Genomic DNA, 25,257 nt, shown 5'->3' on the forward strand with positions numbered 1-25,257 from the left:
CAAGTAGATTGAGACCCCAAGAGCTCACTCACCATAGACTATGACAGTTGCGGTTGTGCTTTTCCTCTTGGCGACGATGTTTTTGGCCACACAAGTATAGTTGGCAGTATCTGAGAGGCGGGCCTGCTTGATGATGAGGTTGTGATCAATAGTAATATAAAAATTCCGATCTTCAACAGGATCAATGATGTCTTCATTTTTCAACCATTCCACCTAAAGATGCACGAGAGAAACAGATAAATTCTCAGTGTGGATCCCTTGACGGCTGTCTGTCCTAACTTTTGTTTTGCAGTGTGACTAACATCGTTCCACGCCATGAACTTCTGCAAACTGGAGGAAGTAACTTTCCGAGGTCACATTAAGTATCACTCACCTGCCAAACATGCTGATTCTGTCTGTACTACATTATTCTCAAATGTCAATGACCCGACTGGGAAATACAGTGTTCAAATTGTTTTCACTTTGCCCTCCAGGCAGGAATTGGGGATGTGCACTGCCAACTTCAGAACCCAATCAAAAATAATAGGCTAAGCATTTCAGACTGAGCTCAAATCTTTTGCTATTTGATTTGTTTACTCTTGGCAACTTACCTGCTGCTTTTCAGCAAAGAATATAAGGACTATTAAAAAAGCTCAAAAGGCATCTTAGACATCGTGTACCTCTAATAAAACAACATTTGGATGATTTATGTGTAACATATGGATTAAATTCCCCTAAAAGTGCACTTACTTTAAAATATAGCAAACACATATTTAGAGATGTATCTAAGCCAAAATCTTGGGAGGAAAAAAAAAAGGTTTTCTACTAACTCTCAATATAATCTAAATAGCATATAAGTCATAGTCAAATCTCTCCTTTTGTCTATCTCTAGCATCAAATCTCTGGCTCATGGTTTGCTTCTGGAGAACCTGACCTAAGACATGACTGTTCAAAACTACTGAACTATTTTTCCTGTGCAAATATCAGTTTAGCAACAGCAATGTTATCCTTACAGAATGAAAGGAGGGAAATATATCTGTATAAGATGTCCTTATGAAGGATAAACTATTTCTTGTTCCATAAATTGCTTTTTTCCCCCTATGCACGGGTTTTTCCATAAAGCAAAACAACATTGATATTTACCACACTTAAACTTTCCTTTTGCATTAGTGTGGATACCCATACAAGTAACCTTTAGTGGTAGGGAGTCAATAGTATTGCCATTTTCAAAATCTTAAGGAGCTTCCCTTGCACCGCAAGAGGTCTGGAAATTAATCTCTAAATCTGTCAGTGGGCTGGATGTTACACAGCTCTCAATTACATATAACACAGGGACTCTAAAACAATGCTTCCCTAATCCTTAGAAGAGAGGACAAAATCTAAAGGGAAAAATAAAATACAATCATCTGGAAATAAACATATGAGGATGTAGATAAGAGTAACTATTTGTAATGACATAAATTTTGAAATAGCTAAACAGTGTTGATATTTACACTAATGGAAGTGAGGAAGCGTGAAATCCATCTAAAACAGTGGAGTTTTAAAACATGCATTTTGTTTTCAATAAAGACAGCACATTCAGTCCTGTGCTTGGATATATTTGACGAGAGATGCACACTCACTTGACCTGGATTTTCTCAAACTTCGGCCCTACATGTGTGGTAATATGATCTTGCTACAAGTGCAAGAGGAAAGGCAGCCAAGAGTCAGACTATTAGAAAACTGCTTGAGGATAATTGAAAGCTGACGTTAATATCTTCCGAAGCTAATCTTTATACAGGTTATCTTTGCCGTTCGAAGGAAAGCTTTCCACTTACAGAAGGTCCTGTTGGGCTCCCCTGATTTGTTCTTAGATCCCGTGTGTGTGTGTGCGTGCGTGCGTGCATGTGTGTGTGTGTGTGTGTGTGTGTACGCACGCACAATTTTCTTTCAAGGACCCATACCTTCTACTTTGCTTTGTGAAGGATGGCCCTCAGGCTCCTAGATGTTTTGCTTCAAAGTACCTAGGGGTTCACAGCTCCCCACCCCCCAACTTTCTCCTTTGCTGTGACCTCACAGGTGTGGAAACAAGCCCTGTGTCCAATCAGGTTGGAACCTGAGTTGTTACTCTCCAGAGTTGCCCGGCAGGGTGCGCACTGAAGCTACCTCCTTGAGACATCTCCTAAACGTATACTTTCTGGGCTCCTTCTTTTCTCTCCTGCTTGCTCCACCCACTTATAGGACTCTCCTGGGAGCACTCCTGTAACAAACCATTTGCATTCAAACCTCTGCCTCGTGGTTTGCTTCTGGAGAACCTGATCTAAGTCAGGACTGTTCGAAACTATGGTTTCTTCTATGTACATAATAGTTAACAACAGTAATGCTATACTGATCGTAAATGACACAAAGAAATCCCAAGGGATACTGCAAACCACCTGTTTATTTGAAAAGTTTATTACGTGGAAGAAAAAAAGGATTCTGCACTGCTGGCAAAACATTTAAAAAGACTTGCGTGATTACTGGGTATATGATCTCTACTTTCTCATACGTGACTCCGTTATTTTACTCAGGTGTCTCTCATCAACGTCAGAGCAGTGATTATGACCTGAGATTCGAGGACCCCTAGAAATGCTGAGGCAGTACCCCTGGACCCTGTGAGGGACATGGCCCTCCTCCCCTAATTCTGGCTTTCACCCAGGGAAGCTCTGCTTCGATTTATTCTCTACACTGGGCTTGCCTGTATGCCTTTGTTTGAAGAAACAATGACGTCTACAGAGAGAAAAGAGCTGTAGGAATGAAGAAAGGACCCAAGGACTCGGGCTATTAGCAAGATGCCCCCCTCCCAGTTCCCTATGCCCCAGAACTCCCAGTCTTGTCACCAAGTCCTGTTTTGAGACCTGATCTCCAGGAGAAGCTCAGGTCTGGACCACAGATCATCACTCACCTCCTGCACTAGAATCACCATCTTGCTCAGCACGTCTCCATCACCCACCCTCCAAAACTTCTGAAACCCTTCCTCACTACCTTGGAACACGCCACCAACATCTTCCAAAATTTCAACCTCTGTTCAGATTGTTTTCTTCACTTTTCTCTAACTAAATCCTAGCTCTTCATGATGCTGCTCTTTCTTGTAGAGTCCTCTCAAGTGGGGGATGTTTGATTTCCCAAACCCAATATACCACGAGGCCTGGGGGTTCAGTAAGTGTCCTCCTTGATCCACATTGTCTGCTCTACCTTCGCATCCTTGCAGTGAAACGTGGCTGTGCAAAGCCATGTTGAGTGGCGTAATCTTACGTTCATGATGACAGAACTCAAGTGGGCCCTAAATTCTGCCAAAAGATGGTATGATATTTTCATCGTCTGTTCACTGTTCCACACTCCCAGACAGCTATTTCACACCTTCTCCTCTCTGCTTAAACACTACCTCCCCCGCTATCCTCACTTTCGGCCAGCGACCAAGATTTCCATGTCACAGAGAAAACTGACAATCTCCAGACATCTCCCAAAGCTCCCACCTACCACCCCTGTTCTGCACCCTCCCTCTTGTTACTAGGGCAGCTCTCTGCTCCTGTGTGTCACCTCTCACTTGGAGTCTGCACCCCATTCCTGTTCTCTTACTCAAGGGCAAGCCCCAGAAATTCTCCTCTCTCTCTTACATCATTAATTTCCCACTACACAGAATCATTTCCACCAGCGTACAGACACGTGGTTACTTTTCACAACTTAAAAGAAAATCCCTCCCCACTCACTTCTGCCTTTAGTCACCCCCACGTTCCTCTGCTCACCTTAAAAGACGCCGTGGAATACCTGTTTGTACATTCTCTCCATTTCCTGTCCTCTTCACCTCTACTGAATCCGCGCTAATTCACACTGACCTCCACTGTCAGAACTGCTCTCTTTCAAAGGTACCAATTCCTTTCACCTTGTTAGCTGGACTGCTGAGGTTTCAGTACTTGACTTACTTGACTCAGCATTAGCATCTGAGCCCGTCGGTTTCTCCCTCCTCCTCGCCTGCTTTCTCCAGGCGGGGCACTTTCTTACTTTTTGTCCCATCTCCCCCCATTACCCCACAGCTTCCTTGGGCTTAGGTCTGTTCTCCCTGGGTAGCTCTGTCCTTGGACCTCTTCTTTTTTCTATTTTCCATCCTTTCTTGGTGAGCTCATCCAGTCTCATGCAGATGACTCCTAAATTTATCTCCAGTCTAGACCCCGTCCTTGAACTTCAGACTCATATATCCAACTGCCTTCTTGCAACTCCACTGGGTTGTCTGATAACAACCTCCCGAACTGCCCTCCAAACCTGTTCCTCCCACAACCGTACCCGTCTCAGTTAAGGCCAACTCCATCCTTCTAGTGACTTAGACAGAAACCTCAGGCTTGGCCTTGACTCCTCTCTTCCTCTCCCCTTTGCTGATTTGATGTCAGAGCAGCATTATCAGAATCTAACCACTTCTTGTCCCCTCAGCACCACTCCCTTCCCCGAGCAGGTCACCATCATTTCTCTCCTGGATTACTGCAACAACTTTCTGTCTGTATCTTTACTTTTCCCCTTGGTCCTAACATCTACTCTCAACACAGCAGAGTGATCCTTAAGCCCTAAGTCAGATCACGCTACACCTCACCTCCAACCCTCCAGTGCCTCCCAATATCGCTTAGTGTCAACCCCCAAATCCTTACGAGGACCCACAAGGTCCTGCATCACCAGGAACCCTGACCTCCCTGAGATCACCTAGTTTGCTCTCTCCCTTTCTCTCATCTTTCTAGATGCGACTCCTTTGCTGGGTCTTACGCGCATCAGGGGCGCCCCTGCCTTGGGGATGTCGAGTCTGCTGGGGCGCCTGCCTGGAATAATCTCTCCCCCAATAAGTCTGCTCTCTTCCCTCCTTCAGGTCTTTACTCAGGCGTCCCCCTCTCAGTGAGCCACTTCCTAATCAACCTTTAAAACTGCAACATCTCCCTCTGCGCATGCCTGCAATCTCTCACTCTCTTTTATTTTCTTCATCTCATGTAGCCTCTATTTTACTTGTTAGTTGTCTCGTCTACCAGGATGTAAGCTCCACGGATTTGGGTCTATTTTTTGAACACTGTTATAGCCCCGTGGCCTGGAATGGGCAGATAGTAGGTGCTTAATTAGTATTTGCTAAATGTATGAACAAAAACAACACATGTAGTAGGGTCAAGTCTGTTCTACATGTTCTTAGGTCTCCATAAAGTTGGTGCTTTAACTGTCAAATTTAATAATGAATATACATGGTGAGAGCAATTTTAAACATCCCTTCTAGCTAAGTTCTGCTGGAGATTAAGAACACAAATCTCCACTGCCTAAGATCAAATCCTACAGAGCTGGCCTGGCCTCCAAGTGGACTCATTGGAGAAATCATGACATAGAAGAGGGCCTCTGGAATGATGCTAGGAGACCTCCAGTATTTCACTGCCATTTAAGAGTATGAGTCTGAAGTGTCCAGTGGCCAACATGTTTTAACTAAGGCATCTTTGAAAATGGAACTCTCTCTAGCCCACATTATACCTGTATGTCTGCTGCAGAATTTTAAGGTGTTTGAGAGTAATTATTGCGGAATTTCATCTAGTAAGCACAGAATCTAGGTGATCACAGTAAACCTGAGACTGTAACACAGCTTCCCAAGAACTTTCAATTTCAATAAACAAACATGCACCTTGTTATTTCAATTCCATTCCGCAAACACTGAGTACGTACTATGTACTATGCATCATGTCAAGTGTTGGGGGATAAAGGGAAAAATCAGATAAGTGCTTCCCTGTGGCATTTGCTACATAAGAAGACAAACCTATAAACTAGTAATTACAATGTGACAGAGAAACAACAGACATGTGCAAGGATGGAAGCAAATCGGGGTTCAAATTACGTGAGGAGAGGACATCTGAGAAGGAGACATCTGAACCAGTTTCTCAAGGATGGAGTTAAGCTTGTTGGGAAGGCAAAGGAAAGCGTGGGACGAAGGACGAAGAGGATATTTCAGGAAGAGGAGGTAGCAGGTGCTTCACACAGGCTTGAATCCTCTTGGGAAGCCTGAGCACTGGACAGTGGTCTTCGCTGCACAGCCAGGGGAGGCGGAACAAGGATGGAGAAGCTGCTTTCAGGAAATCACTGAGGGACTCCCATGCTGTGATCCACTGAAAGGTTTAAAGAGAAGAGGCATTACGATGCTTTGCTGTAAGAATGACTATTTTAGGGGGCAGTGCGGATTACCAGAGAGGCACAGTGGAAGCTGGAAACCAGTTAAAAAGGCCACTGTCGTAGTCCTGGTGAAAGACCACGAAGGCTGAATTAAGGAAGGACCAAGGGGACTGGGGAGAAAAGAATGGATACAGAAAGTCATTTGAAGGGGCAAGGGATATGGCAGAAGAGTTGCCTGTATGTTGGAAGGAGGGTGCAAGACAAAACCATCTCGTTTCTGGCGTGGGGACCTGTGTGTAGATCAGGGATAAAGGAGGCAGACAAGATTTAAGGGCTGAAAGGATAATGATGAGTCGATTTGGCTGATCTTACAAGGAATCCAGATAGTACAGCATGATTCTCCACAACAGCTAAATTGCTCAAAATTCTCCAGTTATTTCCATGAAAAGGGTGATGTTTTTCCTCTAAAGTTTTGAAATACAAAAATAACAACAATAAAACCCTCATTACTTCTGCTTCTCTTAGATCATAGCACTAAGAACAGAACACAGATATTGATTAAAAGGATAAAACAACATTTATTCCCATTTTGGTTAATTAAATACTCAGGAGAGGATGTATGGGAGGGAAAACAATGTGTGAGAATAATTCTGTTTATTGTGTAAAGGGTTGTCTGAATCAGCAAGATAAATCAATATAAAAGCCTGACAGATTTATTCTTTTATTAAAAATATATATCCTGGGCTTCCCTGGTGGCGCGGTGGTTGAGAATCTGCCTGCCAATGCAGGGGACTCGGGTTCGAGCCCTGGTCTGGGAAGATCCCACATGCCGCGGAGCAACTGGGCCCGTGAGCCACAACTACTGAGCCTGCGCGTCTGGAGCCTGTGCTCCGCAACAAGAGAGGCCGCGACAGTGAGAGGCCCGCGCACCGCGATGAAGAGGGGCCCCCACTTGCCGCAAGTAGAGAAAGCCCTCGCACAGAAACGAAGACCCAACACAGCCAAAAATTAAAAAAAAAAAAAAAAAAAATATATATATATATATCCTTTTCATGCAGTATCTCCAGAACTCAACACCATCATATAAAGTGACACTCTTCCATTTGAAGTAACTTTACAGTGAGTCTCCTTACATAAACTGTATGTAAAATCCCAAGAAACAATACAGTACCTTTTGTAGTGCTAGAAATTAATTGTATTGAGTATTGAAGTATTTAATTATACTTTTGCAATGCTACTTATTTGTAAGCTAATCTTGGTTAATCAGGAGTCAGTACTTGGGTGTGGTCTCTGAATTCTGTTCATATTTTGTTCATTTCAGTGCTTCTTGTTGACTTCACCCTGAGACTTGGCTTTTTCTCACCCCTCCCATTTAGCAAACCATTTGATTTATACAAGGGAGAAGTCTTTCTAAGTTAGAAGTTATTTTTAGCTATGTCTAAAACATTCAAAAAGAGAGAAAAATAGGTTGAAGTTCAGAAAACAATAAAAGGCTTCACCCATAAACCATAACTTGTCAGGGTTGCAGTGAGGCAAAGCACTGTTTCTGTCCTTGTGGCTCAGTAACTGTGGTCTTTTCAATAATTTGGAGCATATTTGAAGTAATTTACTCAAGTGTTTATGAAAACATAGGATTTTGTTAACAGGTAATAAAAATAATTATGAGGAAATGTTAGGACATCCTGTTTGCACATTTGGTTGCTGTTTGGTATTGATTATCCCATTGTGTGCCACTGAGAATCATACTGTAAGAAGCAGTTCCTCCAGTACCAGATAAGAGGGCTGCTCTCAGGCCAGACTGCCTGGGTTCAAAACCCATTTCTGTGCCTCTCTTGGGCAAATTTCTTCTATGTGCCCCAGAGTCCTTATTTATAACATGAGGAAAATTATAAAACTGATTCCATAAGGTTTTTGAGGATCAAATGAGTTAATACACAAATTACTTAGTGCTTGGCATATAGTCAATATTCTTAAATTATTATTAATATTACATTAAGAATATCCTACAGGAGTTGGGACAAAATCCAAACAACTCTACAAAAAAACAGAGAAGTGGCATTCATCTAAAAACAAAAAGGAAAGGAGAGATCACAATGGTGGCGTAGGAGGATGTGGAGTTCCCCTCCCCCCATGAACACATCAAAAACACACCTACATGTGGAGCAATTCTCACTGAAAACAAACTGGAGACTGGCAGAAAGACTCCTGTACCGCCAAGGCTCTAAGAAAGATCCTCACAGAATCGAGTAAGAAGGGAAGAGAAACACGATCAGGTCAGGACCTGTGCCCCTGGAAGGGGACACAGAGAAAAAGGGAGATTAGAAGGAGAAAGATCTGCCCTAGGGAGTGGGCAGTTCAAGCCACATATTGGGTGCCCCAGCCCTGGGGTCCAACAGTGGGAAGACAAGTCCCCTCAGCTGGTTTGAAAACAAGTGGGGCAAACAAGAGGGCTGTAAGGAACCTAAACTCTGCTTGTGAAGACTGTGCACGTGCTTCCTTACCCCCAGAAACAAGGCAGAAGAAGCAGATTGAAACTGCCTGGGCCTCGGCCAGTCTCCTGCGACTGCCCCAGCACATGCCACAGTCTGAGCCAAGCACCTGCTCTGGCTCCTCCTGCCCCACGGCACAGCTCCACACTAGGAGGAGTGCCGCAGTGGCCGAGGGGGGCGCGCAGTTGTGAAAGACAGAGCTGACTGGGACCCAGAACGCATCTGAATGGGGCGAGGGCAGCCACTGCTGGTGCTTGCAGAGGCAGCGCACGGGGAGTGGTCCTGGGCCCTGCATGGGGCTGGAGCCACCATAGCCTGTGCCCCAACCACACCAAGTGCCCACTTCTCTTGCTGCAGCACTGCTCCCCAATGGGGTGAGGGTGCAGGTGCTGGGAGGGGAGAGAGCAGACACTCAGAGGAAATGGAACCAGCTGGGAACTGACCCTCAAGGTTTCTGCTCCAGCAACTTGGGACCTGCCTCTGCCCCTAATAGGGTGGTGTTGGCCACTGAGCAGAGGAGAAACCCCAGCTCACACCTGGCTCTGGCTCTAGCATCTCCATCTCAGCCCCACCTCCTACAAAGGTGAAAGCTGCCATACCCTCAGGGAAGATGTGAGTCATAATCATGTCAGATCCAGCTCTTCCACCAAAGCCACTGGGCACAAACATACTGTATAGGGATGCTCCCATACAAGAACACTACTTCAAAACCAAAATAGGTAATTGTTTCACCTCATACCATAGAGACAGAGAAAGTTAAGCAAAATGAGAAGACAGAGAAATTTGTTTCAAATGAAAGAATAAGAGAAAAACTCTGGAAAAGCAAGCAATGAAACAAATAAATAATTTATCAGATAAAGCGTTCAAAGCGTTGGTAATGAGAATGCTAACTGAATTAGGGAAAATAACAGATGAACACAATGAGAATTTTAACAAAGAACTAGAAAATAAAGAAGAACCAGTCAGAACGTAAGAATACATAACTGAAATGAAAAACCCACTACAAGGAATTAACAGCAGACTAAGTGATACAGAAGAATGCATAAGTGATCTAGAAGACAGAATGGAAATCACCCAATCAGAACAGAAAAAAAAAATTTAAATGAAAGTAGTTTAACAGACCTTTGAGACAACAAGTGTACCAATACAAGAATTATAGGGGGCCCAGAAGGTGAGGAGAGATAGAAAAGGACTGAAAATACATTTGATGAAATTATTGCTGAACACTTCCTGAACCTGAAGAAGGAAACAGATATTCAGATACAGACAAACCCAAACAGACCCACACCAAGACATGTCATAATTAAAATGGCAAGAGTTAAAGAGAGTTCGAAAGGCAGCAAGACAAAAAAAAGAATCATATACAAGGGAACCTCCACAAGGCTATTAGCTGATTTTCCTGCAGAAACATTGCAGGCCAAAAGGGTGTGGCATGATATATTTAAAGCGCTGAAAGAGAAAAACCTCCAACTTAGGATACACTATCCAACAAGATTATAATTCAGAATTGAAGGAGAGGTAAAGAACTTCTCAGAAAGCAAGAACTAAGGAGTTCATCAGTGCTAAACCTATCCTAAAAGAAATGTTAAAGGGTCAGTGAAAACACTACAACAATTAGTAAGAATCTAAAGGAAAAGAAAAATCCCATGAGTAAAAGCAAATATATAGTAAAGGCTATGGATCAACCACTTAAATAAGGTAGTATTAAGACTAAAGAACAAAAAATTTTAAATCCAGTATAACTACAACAGACACTGAAGAGACAAACATAAAGATGTAAAATATGACATCAAAAACATGACATGTGAGGGAGAGGAATAAAAAAATGTAGACATTTTGGAATGGTTTTGAACTTAAATGACTACTATTTTAAAAGAAGTAGGGGCTTCCCTGGTGGCGCAGTGGTTGAGAATCTGCCTGCCAATGCAAGGGACACGGGTTCGAGCCCTGGTCTGGGAAGATCCCACATGCTGCGGAACAACTAGGCCCGTGAGCCACAATTACTGAGCCTGCGCGTCTGGAGCCTGTGCTCCACAGCAGGAGAGGCCGCGATAGTGAGAGGCCTGCACACCGCGATGAAGAGTGGCCCCCGCTTGCCACAACTAGAGAAAGCCCTTGCACAGAAACGAAGACCCAACACAGCCAAAAATAAATAAATAAATTAATTAAAAGAAGTAGATATAGTTATAGGTCAACATATATGGACCACATGGTTACCACAAATCAAAACCTACAACAGGGCTTCCCTGGTGGCGCAGTGGTTGAGAATCTGCCTGCTAATGCAGGGGACACGGGTTCGAGCCCTGGTCTGGGAGGATCCCACATGCCACGGAGCGGCTGGGCCCGTGAGCCACAATTACTGAGCCTGCGCGTCTGGAGCCTGTGCCCCGCAACGGGAGGGGCCGCGATAGTGAAAGGCCCGCGCACCGCGATGAAGAGCGGTCCCCGCACCGCGATGAAGAGTGGCCCCCACTTGCCTCAACTAGAGAAAGCCCTCGCATGAACCGAAGACCCAACACAACCAAAAAATAAAAAATAAAAATAAATAAATAAAGTAGCTATAAAAAAGAAAAGTGCTTAAAAAAAAAAAAAAAAAAAAAAAAAAAACCTACAACAAATACACAAAAGCCAGAGAGAAAGGAACACCAGCATACCAATAAAAAAAAATCATCAAACCACAAGAGAAGAAACTAAAAGAGAAGAACAGAGAAGAACTACAAAAACAACCAGAAAAGAAGTAACAAGGGTACAGAGATAAAATGGTGGAGTAGAAGGACATGAGCTCCCCTCTTCTTACAAAAACACCAAAATTACAACTAACTGCTGAACAACTATTGACAAAAAAATGCTGGAACCTACCAAAAAAGATACCCTACATCCAAAGACAAAGAAGAAGCCACAAGACAGTAGGAGGAGGGGCACAATCGTGATAAAATCAAATCCGATACCTACTGAGTGGGTGACCAACAAGCTGGAAGATAATTATACCACAGAAATTCTCCCACAGGAGTGAAAGTTCTGAGCTCCACATCAGGTTCCCCAGCCTTGGGGTCTGGTAACAGGAAGAGGAGTCCCCAGAGAATCTGGCTTTGAGGTTACCAGGGTTTCATCACAGAAATTCCACAGGACTGGGGGAAACGGAAACTCCACTATTGGAGGCCGCAAATAAGGTCTCGTGTGCACCAGGACTCAGGGTAAAAAGCAGTGACCTCATATGAGACTGGGCCAGACCTACCTGCTAGTATTGGAGGGTCTCCTGTGGACAGGGGGCGCGACTATGGCTCACTGAGGGGACAAAGACACAGGTGGCGGTAGTTCTGGGATGTACTCATTGGCGTGAGCCTTCCTGGAGGCTGCCATTTTCTTGCCAGGACCTGACCCCACTCAACAGCATGTGGGCTCCAGTGCTGGGATGCCTCAGGCCAAATGGCTGAAAGGCTGGCAACACATTCCCACCTATCAGCAGGTGGGCTGCTTAGAGTCTTCCTGAGCACACAGATGTCCCCTAAACACACCCCTCAACATGGCCTGGACAAGACCCAGCTCCACCCACAACTGGGGAGGAAACAGTCCTTCCCACCAGGAAACCTGCACAAGCCTCTTGGACAGCCTCATTCACCAGAGGGCAGAGAGAAGAAGCAAGGACAACTACAATCATGCAGCCTGTGGAACGGAAATCACAATCACAGAAAGTTAGACAAAATGAGATAGCAGAGGATTATGTGCCAGATGAAGGAACAAGATAAAACCCCAGAAGAACAACTAAGTGAAGTGGAGATAGGCAATCTACCTGAAAAAGAATTCAGAGTAACGATAGTTAAGGTGATCCAAGATCTCAGAAAAGAATGGAGACACAGATCAGGAAGATACAAGAAATGTTTAACAAAGATCTAGAAGAACTAAAGAACAAACATAGATGAACTATACAGTAACTGAAATGAAAAATACACTGGAAGGAATCAACAGCAAAATAACTGAGGAAGGATAAGTGAGCTGGAAGACAGAAGAGTAGAAATCACTGCCGCAGAACAGAATAAAGAAAAAAGAATGAAAAGAAATGATGACAATCTAAGAGACCTCTGGGACAAAAATAAATGCACCAACATTCAAATATGGGGGTCCCATAAGAAGAGAGAGAGAAAGAACCTGAGAAAATATTTGAAGAGACGATAACCTGAAAACTTCCCTAACATGGGAAAGGAAACAATCACCAAAGTCCAGGAAGCACAGAGTCCCAGGTAGGATAAACCCAAGGAGGAACACACCAAGACACACAGTAATTAAATTGATAAAAAATAAAGACAACGAAAAAAATTAAAAGCAACAAGGAAAAAGCAACAAATAACATACAAGGGAACTTCCACAAGGTTATCAGCTGATTTCTCAGTAGAAGTCTGCAGGCCAGAAAGGAGTGGCATGATATATTTAAAGTGATGAAAGGGAAGAACCTACAACCAAGAATACTCTACCTATCAAGGCTCTCATTTCGATTCGACAGAGAAATCAAAAACTTTACAGACAAGCGAAAGCTAAGAGAATTCAGTACCACCAGACCAGCTTTGCAACAAATGCTAAAGGAACTTCTCTAGGAGGAATAGAAAAGGCCCCATCTATAAACAAAAAAATTACGAATGGAAAAGCTCACCAGTAAAGACAAACAGTAAAGGTAGGAAATCATCCACACACAAATATGATATCAAAACCAGCAATTGTGAGGAAGACGGCCCAAATGCAGGATACTAGAAATGCATTTGAAATTAAAAGAACAGCAACTTAAAACAATCTTATTTATATACACACTGCTAAAGCATAACCTCATGGTAACTACAAACCAAAAATCTACAATAGATACACACACACAAAAGAAAAAGTAATCCAAACACAACACTAAAGTCAGTCATCAAATCACAAGAGAACAAAAGAGGAAGGAAAGAAAAAAAAAACTTACAAAAACAAATCCAAAACAATTAACAAAATGGCAATAAGAACATACATATCAATAACTACCTCAAATATAAATGGATTAAATGCTCCAACCAAAAGACATAGATTGGCTGAATGGATACAAAAATAAGACCCATATACATGATGTCTACAAGAGACCCACTTTGGACCTAGGGACACATACAGACTGAAAATGAGGGGATGGAAAAAGATGTACCATGCAAATGGAAATCAGAAGAAAGCTGGAGCAGAAATACTCATATCACAAAATAGACTACAAAATAAAGACTGTTACAAGAGATAAAGAAAGACACTACATAATAATCAAGGGATCAATCCAAGAAGATATAACAATTGTAAACATACATGCACCCAACATAGGAGCACCTCAATATATAAGGCAAATACAAACAGCCATAAAAGAAGAAATCGAAAGTAACACAATAATAGCTAAGACTTTAACACCCCACTTTAATCAATGGATAGATCATCCAGACAGAAAATCAATAAGAAAACATAGGCCTTAAATGACACATTAGACGAGATAGACTTAAATGATATTTATAGAGCATTCCATCCAAAAGCAGCAGAATACACATTCTTCTCAAGTACATGGAACATCCTCCAGGATGATCACATGCTGGGCCATGAAGTGAGCCTCGGTAAATTTAAGATAATTGAAATCATACTGAGTATCTTTTCCAAACACAACACTATGAGATTAGAAATCACCTACAAGAAAAAAAAAACTGTAAAACACACAAACACATGGAGACTACAAAATATGCTACTGAACAACCAATAGATCACTGAAGAAATCAAAGAGGAAATCAAAAAATACCTAGAGACAAATGAAAACGAAAGCACAATGATCCAAAACCTATGGGACACGGCAAAAGCAGGTCTAAGAGAGAAGTTTATAGCAATACAATCTTACTTCAGGAAACAAGAAAAATCACAAATAAAGAACCTATCTTTACACCTAAAGCAACCAGAGAAAGAAGAACAAACAAAACCCAAAGTTAGTAGAAGGAATGAAAGCATAAAAATCAGAGCAGAAATAAATGGAAATAGAAATGAAGAAAACAATAGAAAAGATCAATGAATCTAAAAACTGGTTCTTTGAAAAGATAAACAAAATTGAAAAACCTTTAGCCAGACTCATCAAGAAAAAAAGGAAGAGGACTCAGATCAATAAAATTGGAAATGAAAACAGAGAAGCTACAACGGACACCACAGAAATACAAAGGATCATAAGAGACTACCACAAGCAACTATATGCCAATTAAATGGACAAATTGGAAGAGACGGACAAATTCTCAGATAGGTACAATCTCCCAAGACTGAACCAAGAATAAACAGAAAATACAAACAGACCTATGACAAATACTGAAATTGAAACTGTGATTTAAAAACTTCCAACAAACAAAAGTCCAGGACCAGACAGCTTCACAGGTGAATTCTATCAAACATTTTGAGAAGAGTTAACACCTATCCTTCTGAAACTATTCCAAAAAATCACAGACAAAGGAACACTCAGAAACTCATTCTATGAGCCTACAATCACTCTGATACCAAAACCAGACAAAAATATCACACGCAAAAAAGAAAATTACAGGCCAATATCACTGATCAACATAGACACAAAAATCCTCAACAAAGTACTAGCAATCCAAATCAACAATACTTTAAAAGGATCATACACCATGATCAAGTGGGATTTATCCCAGGGATGCAAGGAGTTTTCATTATCCCCAAATCAACCAATGTGACACAACACATCAACAAACTGAAGAATGAAAACCATATGATCATCTCAATAGATGAAGAAAAAGCTTTTGACAAAACCCAACACCCAATTATGATAAAAACTGTCTAGGAAGTGGGCACAGAGAGAACATACCTCAACATAATAAAGGGTATATATGACAAACCTACAGCTAACATCATACTCAATGGTGAAAATGTAAAACATTTCCTCTAAGATCAAGAACAAAACAAGGATGTCCACGCTTGCCACTTTTATTCAACATAGTATTGGACGTTCTAGCCACAGCATTCAGAAAAGAAAAAGAAATAAAAGGAATCCAAACTAGAAAAGAAAAAGAAAAACTGTCATTGTTTGCAGATGACATAATACTACACATAAAAACCCTAAAGACGCTACCAGAAAACTACTAGAGCTCATCAATGAATTTGGTAAAGTTGCAGGTTACAAAATTAATACACAGAAATCTGTTGCATTTCTATACACTAACAACAAAAGATCAGAAAGAGAAATTCAAGAAACTATCCCATTTACCATCACATCAAAAAGAATAAAATACTTAGGAATCAAGTTACCTCATGAGACAAACTGTACTCCAAAAACTATAGGACACTGATGAAAGGAATCAAAGACAACACAAAAAAATGGAAAGATATACCATGTTCTTGGATTGGAAGAATCAATATTGTCAAAATGATTATATTGCCCAAGGCAATCTAGAGATTTAATGCAATCCCTATCAACTTACCAATGACATTCTTCACAGAACTAGAACAAAAAAAATCTTAAAACTCGGATGAAGACACAAAAGACCCCAAATAGCCAAAGCAATCTTGAGAAAGAAAAATGGAGCTGGAGGAATCAGGCTCCCTGACTTCAGACTATATATACTACAAAGCTACAGTCATCAAAATAGTATGGTACTAACACAAAAACAGAAATATAGATCAATGGAACAGGATAGAAAGTCCAGAGATAAACCCATGCACGTATGCTCAATTAATCTATGACAAAGGAGGCAAAACTATATAATGGAGGAAAGACATACTCTTCAACAAATGATGTTGGGAAAACTGGACACCTGCATGTATCAAAAAAGGAAATTAGAAAACTCTTAAACACCATACATAAAAATAAACTCAAAATGGATTAAAGACCTAAATGTAAGACTGGATACTAAAAAAACTCTTAGAGGAAAACATAGGCAGAACACTGACATAAATCACAGAAAGATCTTTTTAGGTACATCTCCTGGAGCAATGGAAATAAAACCAAAAATAAACAAATGGGACCTAATTAAACTGAAAACCTTTTGCACAGCAAAGAAAAACATAAACAAAACAAAAAGACAACCCACAGAATGAACTAGAACAAATAATCCTAAATGTTTTATGGAACCACAAAAGGCTCCGAACAGCCAAAGCAATCTTGAGAAAAAAGAACAAACCTGAAGGTATCATGCTCCCTGACTTCAGACTATACAACAAAGCTACAGTAATCAAAACAGTATGGACAAACAATCTATGCTGGAGAGGGTGTGGAGAGAAGGGAATCCTCCTACACTGTTGGTGGGAATGTAAATTGGTACAGCCATTATGGGGAACAGTATGGAGGTTCCTTCAGAAACGAAAAACAGAGCTACCATATGATCCAGCAATCCCACTCCTGGGCATATATCTGGAGAAAAGCATGGTTCGAAAGGATACATGCACCCCAATGTTCACTGCAACGCTGTTTACAATAGCCAAGTCATGGAAGCAATCTAAATGTCCATTGAGGGATGAATGGATAAAGAAGATGTGGTACATATCTGCAATGGAATATTACTCAGCCATAAAAAAGAACAAAATAATGCCATTTGCAGCAACATGGTTTGACCTAGAGATTGTCATACTGTGTGAAGTGAGACAAAGAAAAATATCATATGATACTGCTTTTATGTGGAATCTAAAAAGAGACTACAAGTGAACTTATCTACAAAACTGAAATAGAGTTACAGATGTAGAAAATAAACTTATGGCTACCGGGGGGGTGGGGGGGCTAAAAATTGGAAGACTGGTATTGACACATACACATTACTATATGTAAAACAGATAATTAAGAAAGACCTAGTGTATAGCACAAGGAACTCTACTCAGTACTCTCTAATGGCCTATATGGGGAAAGAATCTAAAATAATCTAAAATGGATATATGTATTTGTATAACAGAGTCACTTTTCTGTACACCTGAAACTAACAGAACATTGTTAATCAACTATACTCCAATATAAAATAAAAATTAAAAAATGAAAAGTAACAAAATGGCAATAAGAACATACCTATCAATAATCACTTTAAATGTCAATGGACCAAAGGCTCCAATCAAAAGACGTAGGGTGGCTGACTGTATATAAAAAACAAGAACCACTGATATGCTATTTAAAAGACACTTCAGAGCTAATCACACACAGATTGAAAGTGAGGGGATGGAAAAAGATATTTCATGCAAATGGAAACAACAAGAAAGTAGGGGCAGCAATACTCACATCAGACAACACAGACTTTAAACCAAAGTCTATAACAAAAGTCACAGGGCACTGTATAATGAAAAGGGGATCAATGCAAGAAGAGGATATTATACTCATCATCATATATGCATGTAAGATAGCATGAAAATATATAAAGCAAATATTAACAAACATAAAGGGAGAAACTGACAATAAAACAGTAATTGTAGGGAACTTTAACACCCCACTTACATCAATGGACAGATCATCCAGACAGAAAGTCAATAAGGAAACAGCCATCTCAAACGACACAACAGACCAGGTGGACTTAATAGGTATCTATGGGATATTCCATACAAAAACAGAATACACATTTTCAAGTGCATACAGAACATTCTCCAGGAAAGATCACATTCTAGGCCACAAAACAAGTCCCACCAAATTTAAGAGGATAGAAATTATATCAAGCATTTTTCTGACTACAACAATATGAAACTAGAAATCAACTACAGTAATTACAATGGGAAAAACACAAAAATGTGGAGACTAAACAAAATGCTACTACAAAACCAGTGGGTCAATGAATAAGTCACAGAGGAAAACAGAAAATACCTTGAGACAAATGAAAACAAAACTTACCAAAACAACTTTCCAAAATCTACAGGATGCAGCAAACGCAGTTCTAAAAAGGAAGTTTATAATAATTAAGGCCTTCCTCAAAAAACAAGAAAAACCTCAAATAAGCAACCTAATTTACCATCTAAGGAATTAGAAAAAGAACAAATAAAGCCCAAAGTCAGCAGAAAGATATAATAAAGGTTAAGAGGAAATTTTTAAAAATACTGATGAAAAAAAGACAGAAAAGATCAATGAAACCAAGAGCTGTTTTTTCCAAAAGATAAACAAAACTGATAAACCTTTAACCAGGCTCATCAAGAAGAAGGGAGGACCCAAACAAAATAAGAAATGAAAAAGGAGAGATAACAACCAATACAACAGAGATACAAAAAAAGTCATAAAAGAACACTACAAATGGTTATATGTCAACACATTGGACAACCTAGAAGAAACAGGTAAATTTCTAAAAATATACAATCTTCCAAAACTGAACCAGGAAGAAACAATCTGAACAGACCAATCACTAGCAGTAAAACTGAATTTGTAAAAACAAAACAAAAAAACCTCCCAGCAAACAAAAGTCCAGGACCAGATGCCTTCATAGGGGAATTTTGCCAAACATATAAAGAAGAGCTAATACCTACCCTTCTCATAGTCCAAAAATTTGAAGAGGTGGAAACACTCCCAAATTCATTGTATGAGGCCACTATGACCCTAATACCAAAACCAGACAAAGACACTACAAGATATTACAATACCTCTGAGATTATAGATGCAAAAATTCTCAACAAAATATTTGCAAACTGAATTCAACAATATATACAAAGAATCATACACCATGATGAAGTGGGATTTATTCCAGTGATATAAGGATGATTCAGTACCTGCAAATCGATGTGACACACCACATTAGCAAGAGGAAGGATAAAAATCACATGATCATCTCAACAGACACACAAAAAGCATTTCACAAATTTCAACATCCATTCATGATAAAAACTATCATCAAAATTGGTATGGAAGAAATATATCCCAATATAATAAAGACCATTTATGACAAACCCACAACTAACATCATGCTGAACAGTGAAAATTTGAAAGCTTTTCCTCTAAAATCAGGAACAAGACAAGGATGCCCACTCTTGACACTTCTACTTAACACAGTATTACAAGTCCTAGCCACAGGAATGAGACACAAAAAAGAAAATGCATTCCAATTGGAGGGGAAGAAGTATTTGCGGATAACATGATACTATATATAGAAAACCCTAAAGTCTCCACCAAAAAACTATTAGGATAAATGAATTCAGTAAAGTTGCAAGATCCAAGATAATATACAAAAATTTGTTGCTTTTGTATATGCTAATAATTAACTATCAGAAATAAAAAGCAAGAAAACAATGCCATTTAAAATCACATCGAAAAGAGTAAAATACATAGGAATAAATTTAACCAAGGAGGTGAAAGACCTATACTCTGAAAACTATAAGACACTGATGAAGGAAACTGAAGATGATACAAATAAATGGAACGATATCCCATTTTCATGGAAGGAAGAATTAATATTGCTAAAATGTCCATACTACCCAAAACAAACTACAGATTTAATGCAATTCCAATCAAAACACCCATGACATTTTTTCACAGAACTAGAACAAATAATCCTAAATGTTTTATGGAGTCACAAAAGGCCCTGAATAGCCAAAGCAGTCTTGAGAAAGAAGAACAAACCTGGAGGTATCATGCTCCCTGACTTCAGACTAGACAACAAATCTACAGTAATCAAAACAGTATGGGCAAACAATATATGCTGGAGAGGGTATGGAGAGAAGGGAATCCTCCTCCCACTGTTGGGGGAATGTAAATTGCTACAGCCATTATGGAGAACAGTATGGAGGTTCCTTAAGAAACTAAAAGAAGTGCTATCATATAATCCAGCAATTCCACTCCTGGGCATATATCTGGAGAAAAACATGGTTCAAAAGGATACTCCAATGTTCACTGCAGTGCTGTTTACAATAGCCAAGACATGGAAGCAACCTAAATGTCCATCAACAGATGAATGGATAAAGAAGATGTACATATATATAATGGAATATTACTCAGCCATTAAAAAGAATGAAATAATGCCATTTGCAGTGACATGGATGGATCTGGAGATTATCATCCTACTTGAAGTAAGTCTAACAGAGAAAGAAAAATATCATATGATATCACTTATATGTGGAATCTAAAAAAAAATGATACAAATGAACTTATTTACAAAAGAGAAACAGACTCACAGACTTAGAGAATGAATTTATGGCTACCAGGGGGAAGGATGGGGAGGAGGGATAGATTGGGAGCTTGGGGTTGACATATACACACTGCTATATTTAAAATAGATAACCAAGAAGGATCTACTGTATAGCACAGGGAACTCTGCTCAATACTGTGCAATAACCTAAATGGGGGGAAAAAAATTGAAATAGAGTAGATACATGTGTATGTGCACCTGAATCACTTTGCTGTACACCTGAAGCTAACACAACACTGTTAATCAACTATACTCCAATATAAAATAAAAAAATTTTTTTAATGTAAAAAAAACTGGTATGGGAATGGCACAAAAACAGACATATGGATAAATGGAACAGAATAATGACCCTACAAATAAACCCACACACCTATGGTCAGTTAATCTATGACAACAATATACAATGGAGTAAAGACAATATCTTCAGTAAGTGGTGCTGGGGAAAATGTACAGCTACATGTAAAACAATCAAATTGGAACATCTTCTTACATTATATACAAAAATATACTCAAAATGGATTAAAAACTGAAATGTAAGACTGGCACCCATAAAATACTAGAAAAAAACATAGGCAGAACACTCTCTGACATAAATCATAGCAATATTTTTTGGATTTGTCTCCTAAGGCAAAGGAAAAGGATAGCAAAAGTCAACAAATGGGGCAAGTAGGGGTTCAACCTGGAGGTGGAGAGGGCACCCGCTAGTCTCTAATGAGAATCATGACTGTTGGGGGAGGTAATCAAGAGGACGGGCACACAGCTTGACCTGTGAGCTGGACCTGGGCTACTGGAGGTCCTTCACCCCCTCCCGTTCTTGGAGTGTATGCTCCGCTTGCCTTTCTCACACTAGAAGCTGCCCAAGGACGTAGCTTTGAGACAGTAATGTGATGTTGAGACCATCTGGATGGTATACATGACAGAACGCAGTTTAGGCCTCTATATTAATTTTTAAGATTCTGGTGTGCAGTGGTGGAGATCTCATACTGGGGCCATCCAAGACAAGCCTTGTATGTAAGTTTCCTTGCTGATTAAACCTGTCACATACCTTTCTAGAGTGACCTCTTTCTTGGGTCTCTTCCTGACCTCCCCCTACGGGGGCCAGTTTCGAATTTCACCCAGGAAGCTCCTGAGCACGTTGCAAACCAATAGTGACCTGGTTTAAGGAGAGTTCAAAAGCAAAGTATTTTCCCTGTGCTGTAATTTAGAGAGCAGAAAGGGGTGAGAGGGATGGAGCATGTTGGCCTTGAGTGAAAAGGAGGAAAACAGCACTTTGGGGGCATTTCAGGCACCTAGCAGGGTACTTTGTGTACATGACAACCTCTGTTCCTCACAACAGCTCTGTGAGGGAGGTATTTATATACCCATTTTTCAGGTAAGAAAAATGATGCTCATAGAGAAGAACTTGCACAGGCTTACAAAGCTTGTAAAGTAGTATAGATCTGAATTAAGGACTGACTTGCACTCTGGGCTCTTTTTTGTCTACTAAGCAAAGAACTCAGAGGAGGCAACTATAGTGCCACAGACCTCAGCACTGACAGAGTGTGCTCCAGATCATGTGACGGTAGCTGGAAGAAGCTGGTACACCAAAAAACACCCTAGCTACTCCAGGACATGGGCTTGGGCTAGCCTCTGGCTGATGTTCTTCAGGGAGGCAGTGAGAGCCACTGGAAAGAGACAGAGGATCCACCCTCTGTTATCACCACTACCCTGGCCTGTCTTCAAGGACCAACTCAGACTTACTTTCAGAGCTAACACTAGGACTAAGTGTACTTCAGGGGTATCAGGAAAACCTCCTTGCTCTCCAAAACTGTCCCCCGAATTTTTGGCAGTGACTTGAAATGTATTTAAGTGGAGCTGGTTTTTAATTCCACCATTAGAAGGTCCTCTTCACATGCAAATGACCTGAAGAAATAACATCTTCCATATGAAATATTATAAAACATAGTATATAAACAACTAAGGGAAAACCGTTTTCAACTTAGATAAAGAAGAGTTTGAAGGTATGAGGATTTCAAACTGGGATTCAAGTACCCAGCAGCAGTCAAGATTTTCTGAGGGTTACATGAGCAAAAATGTATTTAAGGGAATTAATATTTCTATCTTGAACACCCATATGCATCCGAAAACTAACTGCCTTGAGAAGTTGCTCTCTACTTTTCAAAATAAAGGCACCTCTTGTGTATCACAATCTTACCATGGTGCATGGTAAGGTGAGGGTGTAAAGAACCCCAGGGTGGCCAAACAAGGAAATAATTAGAAATATTAGCATGGTAGTTGAGAGAGTAAGGGACTATAATGACAGGGAAACAAACCCTCTTAAATCAGTGGTCTACAATTCTTTGTTTTCCTCAAAATTGAAGGAGGACCTAATATGCCAGCCAGTGGGTCACTGAACATAAATTCTGATGATAGATCACTAAGATTTTTGGTGTATAATTCAGAAAATGTGCACAAAGTTGGGGGACATTGTTACAATGTAACTCCATGTATTCCTATTTACTTATTTATGGATGAAAAGAATCTCAGTATTTGAATCAATTATAATGACAGAAATAAAACTGATGTTATCCAGTCTCATTTCAGTGGAAAGTAACATTCAAACATGGCTAAATGAGCTAAATGGGGAGGATGACAACCTCATTGCTCCTACTTAAAGATGTAATTCCAATAAAAATTCAGTCTCTACACTAAATAATTATTTATCAAAGTTTGCAATATATTTGAGTTCTTTAGACAAATCATGCACCAATCATAAAAAATGTACTGACAACTTAATCCAAAAGAAATTGAACACTTAGATCTCTATGGTTGTAAGAAATAAAATTTATACGCATATTTTTATTATAGAGAAGTATGGAGGAGGAGTCAAGATGGCTGAGTAGAAAGATGCGGAGTTCGTGTCTCCTTACAACTAGGGCACCTACCAGTCACTGGTGGGGGACCTCAGACACCTAAGGGACAAGAGAAATCCCCAAGTGGCCGGTCTGGTGGTCGGGCCTGAGCTCCTGTGGTAGGAGCACCGGGTCCAAACCACTGGACTAACAGAGAACCTCAGACCACAGGGAATATTAATCAGTGTGAGGTCTCCCAGATATCCTCATTTCAGCAGCAAGACCCGGCTCTACCCAACTGCCTGCAAACTCCAGTACTGGACGCCTCAGGACAAACAACCAGTAAGACAGGAACACAGCCCCAACAATCAGGGAAAAAAAAAAAAAAAAAGAGATGGCAAAAAAATACATTACAGATGAAGGAGCAAGGTAGAAACCTACAAGACCAAATAAATGAAGAAGAAATACTCAACCTACCTGAAAAAGAATTCAGAGTAATGATAGTAAAGATGATCCAAAATCTCAAACAGAATGGAGGCACGGATCAAGAAAATACAAGAAATGTTTAACAAGGACATAAAAGAACTAAAGAACAAACAAACATTGATGAACAACACAATAACTGAAATGAAAAATACACTAGAAGGAATCAACAGCAGAATAACTGAAGCAGAAAAACAAATAAGTGAGTTGAAAGACAGAATTGTGGAAATAACTGTCGAGGAGAACAATGAAGAAAAAAGAATGAAAAGAAATGACGACAGTCTCACAGACCTCTGGGACAACATTAAATGAACCAACATATGAACTGAAGCGGTCCCAGAAGAAAAGAGAAAAGAGAAAGGGCCTGAGAAAATATTTGAAGAGATTATAGTTGAAAACTTCACTAACACAGGAAAGGAAATCGCCACCCAAGTCCAGGAAGTGCAAAGAGTCCCATACAGGATAAATTCTAGCAGAAACACACCAAGACACGTATTAATCAAACTAACAAAACTTAAATTCAAAGAAAAAATATTAAAAGCAGCAAGGGAAAAGCAACAATATACAAGGGAATCCCCATAAGGTTACCATCTGATTTTTCAGCAGATACTCTGAAGGCCAGAAAGGAGTGGCAGGATATATTTAAAGTGATGAAAGCGAAAAACCTACACCCAAGATTACTCTACCCAGCAAGGATCTCATTCAGATTCAACAGAGAAATCAAAAGCTTTACAGACAAGCAAAAGCTAAGAGAATTCAGCACCAACAAACCAGCTTTACAACAAATGCTAAAGGAACTTCTCTAGGAGGGAAACACAAGAGAGGAAAAAGACCCACAAAAACAAACCCAAAACAACTAAGAAAATGGTAATAGGAACATACATATCGATAACTACCTTAAATGTAAATGGATAAAATGCTCCAACCAAAGACACAGACTGGCTGAATGGATACAAAAACAAGACCCATATATATGCTGTCTACAAGAGACCCACTTCAGACCTAGCAACACATACAGACTGAAAGTGAAGGGATGGAAAAAGATATACCATGCAAATGGAAATCTAAAGAAAGCTGGAGTGGCAATACTCATATAAGATAAAATAGACTTTAAAACATAGACTGTTACAAGAGATAAGAAAGGACACTACATAATGATCAAGGATCAATCCAAGAAGAAGATATAACAATTATAAATATTTATGCACCCAACATATGAGCACCTCA

At 40.1% G+C, this 25,257-nt stretch overlaps 1 protein-coding gene across 3 annotated transcripts in view; it reads right to left on the reverse strand.

Moving 5' to 3' along the window:
* Positions 1–25,257, reverse strand: part of UNC5C (unc-5 netrin receptor C) — a 393,937-nt gene that overhangs the window by 68,634 nt on the left and 300,046 nt on the right. For all 3 annotated transcript variants that reach the window (XM_036853626.1, XM_036853625.1, XM_036853624.1), the window contains exon 5: positions 33–213. In XM_036853626.1, the coding sequence (XP_036709521.1) occupies positions 33–213 (181 nt within the window). The remainder of the gene's footprint in view (positions 1–32; positions 214–25,257) is intronic.

The sequence above is a fragment of the Balaenoptera musculus genome, chromosome 5 (assembly GCF_009873245.2).
Source record: "Balaenoptera musculus isolate JJ_BM4_2016_0621 chromosome 5, mBalMus1.pri.v3, whole genome shotgun sequence".
In the NCBI taxonomy this organism is placed as follows: domain Eukaryota; kingdom Metazoa; phylum Chordata; class Mammalia; order Artiodactyla; family Balaenopteridae; genus Balaenoptera; species Balaenoptera musculus.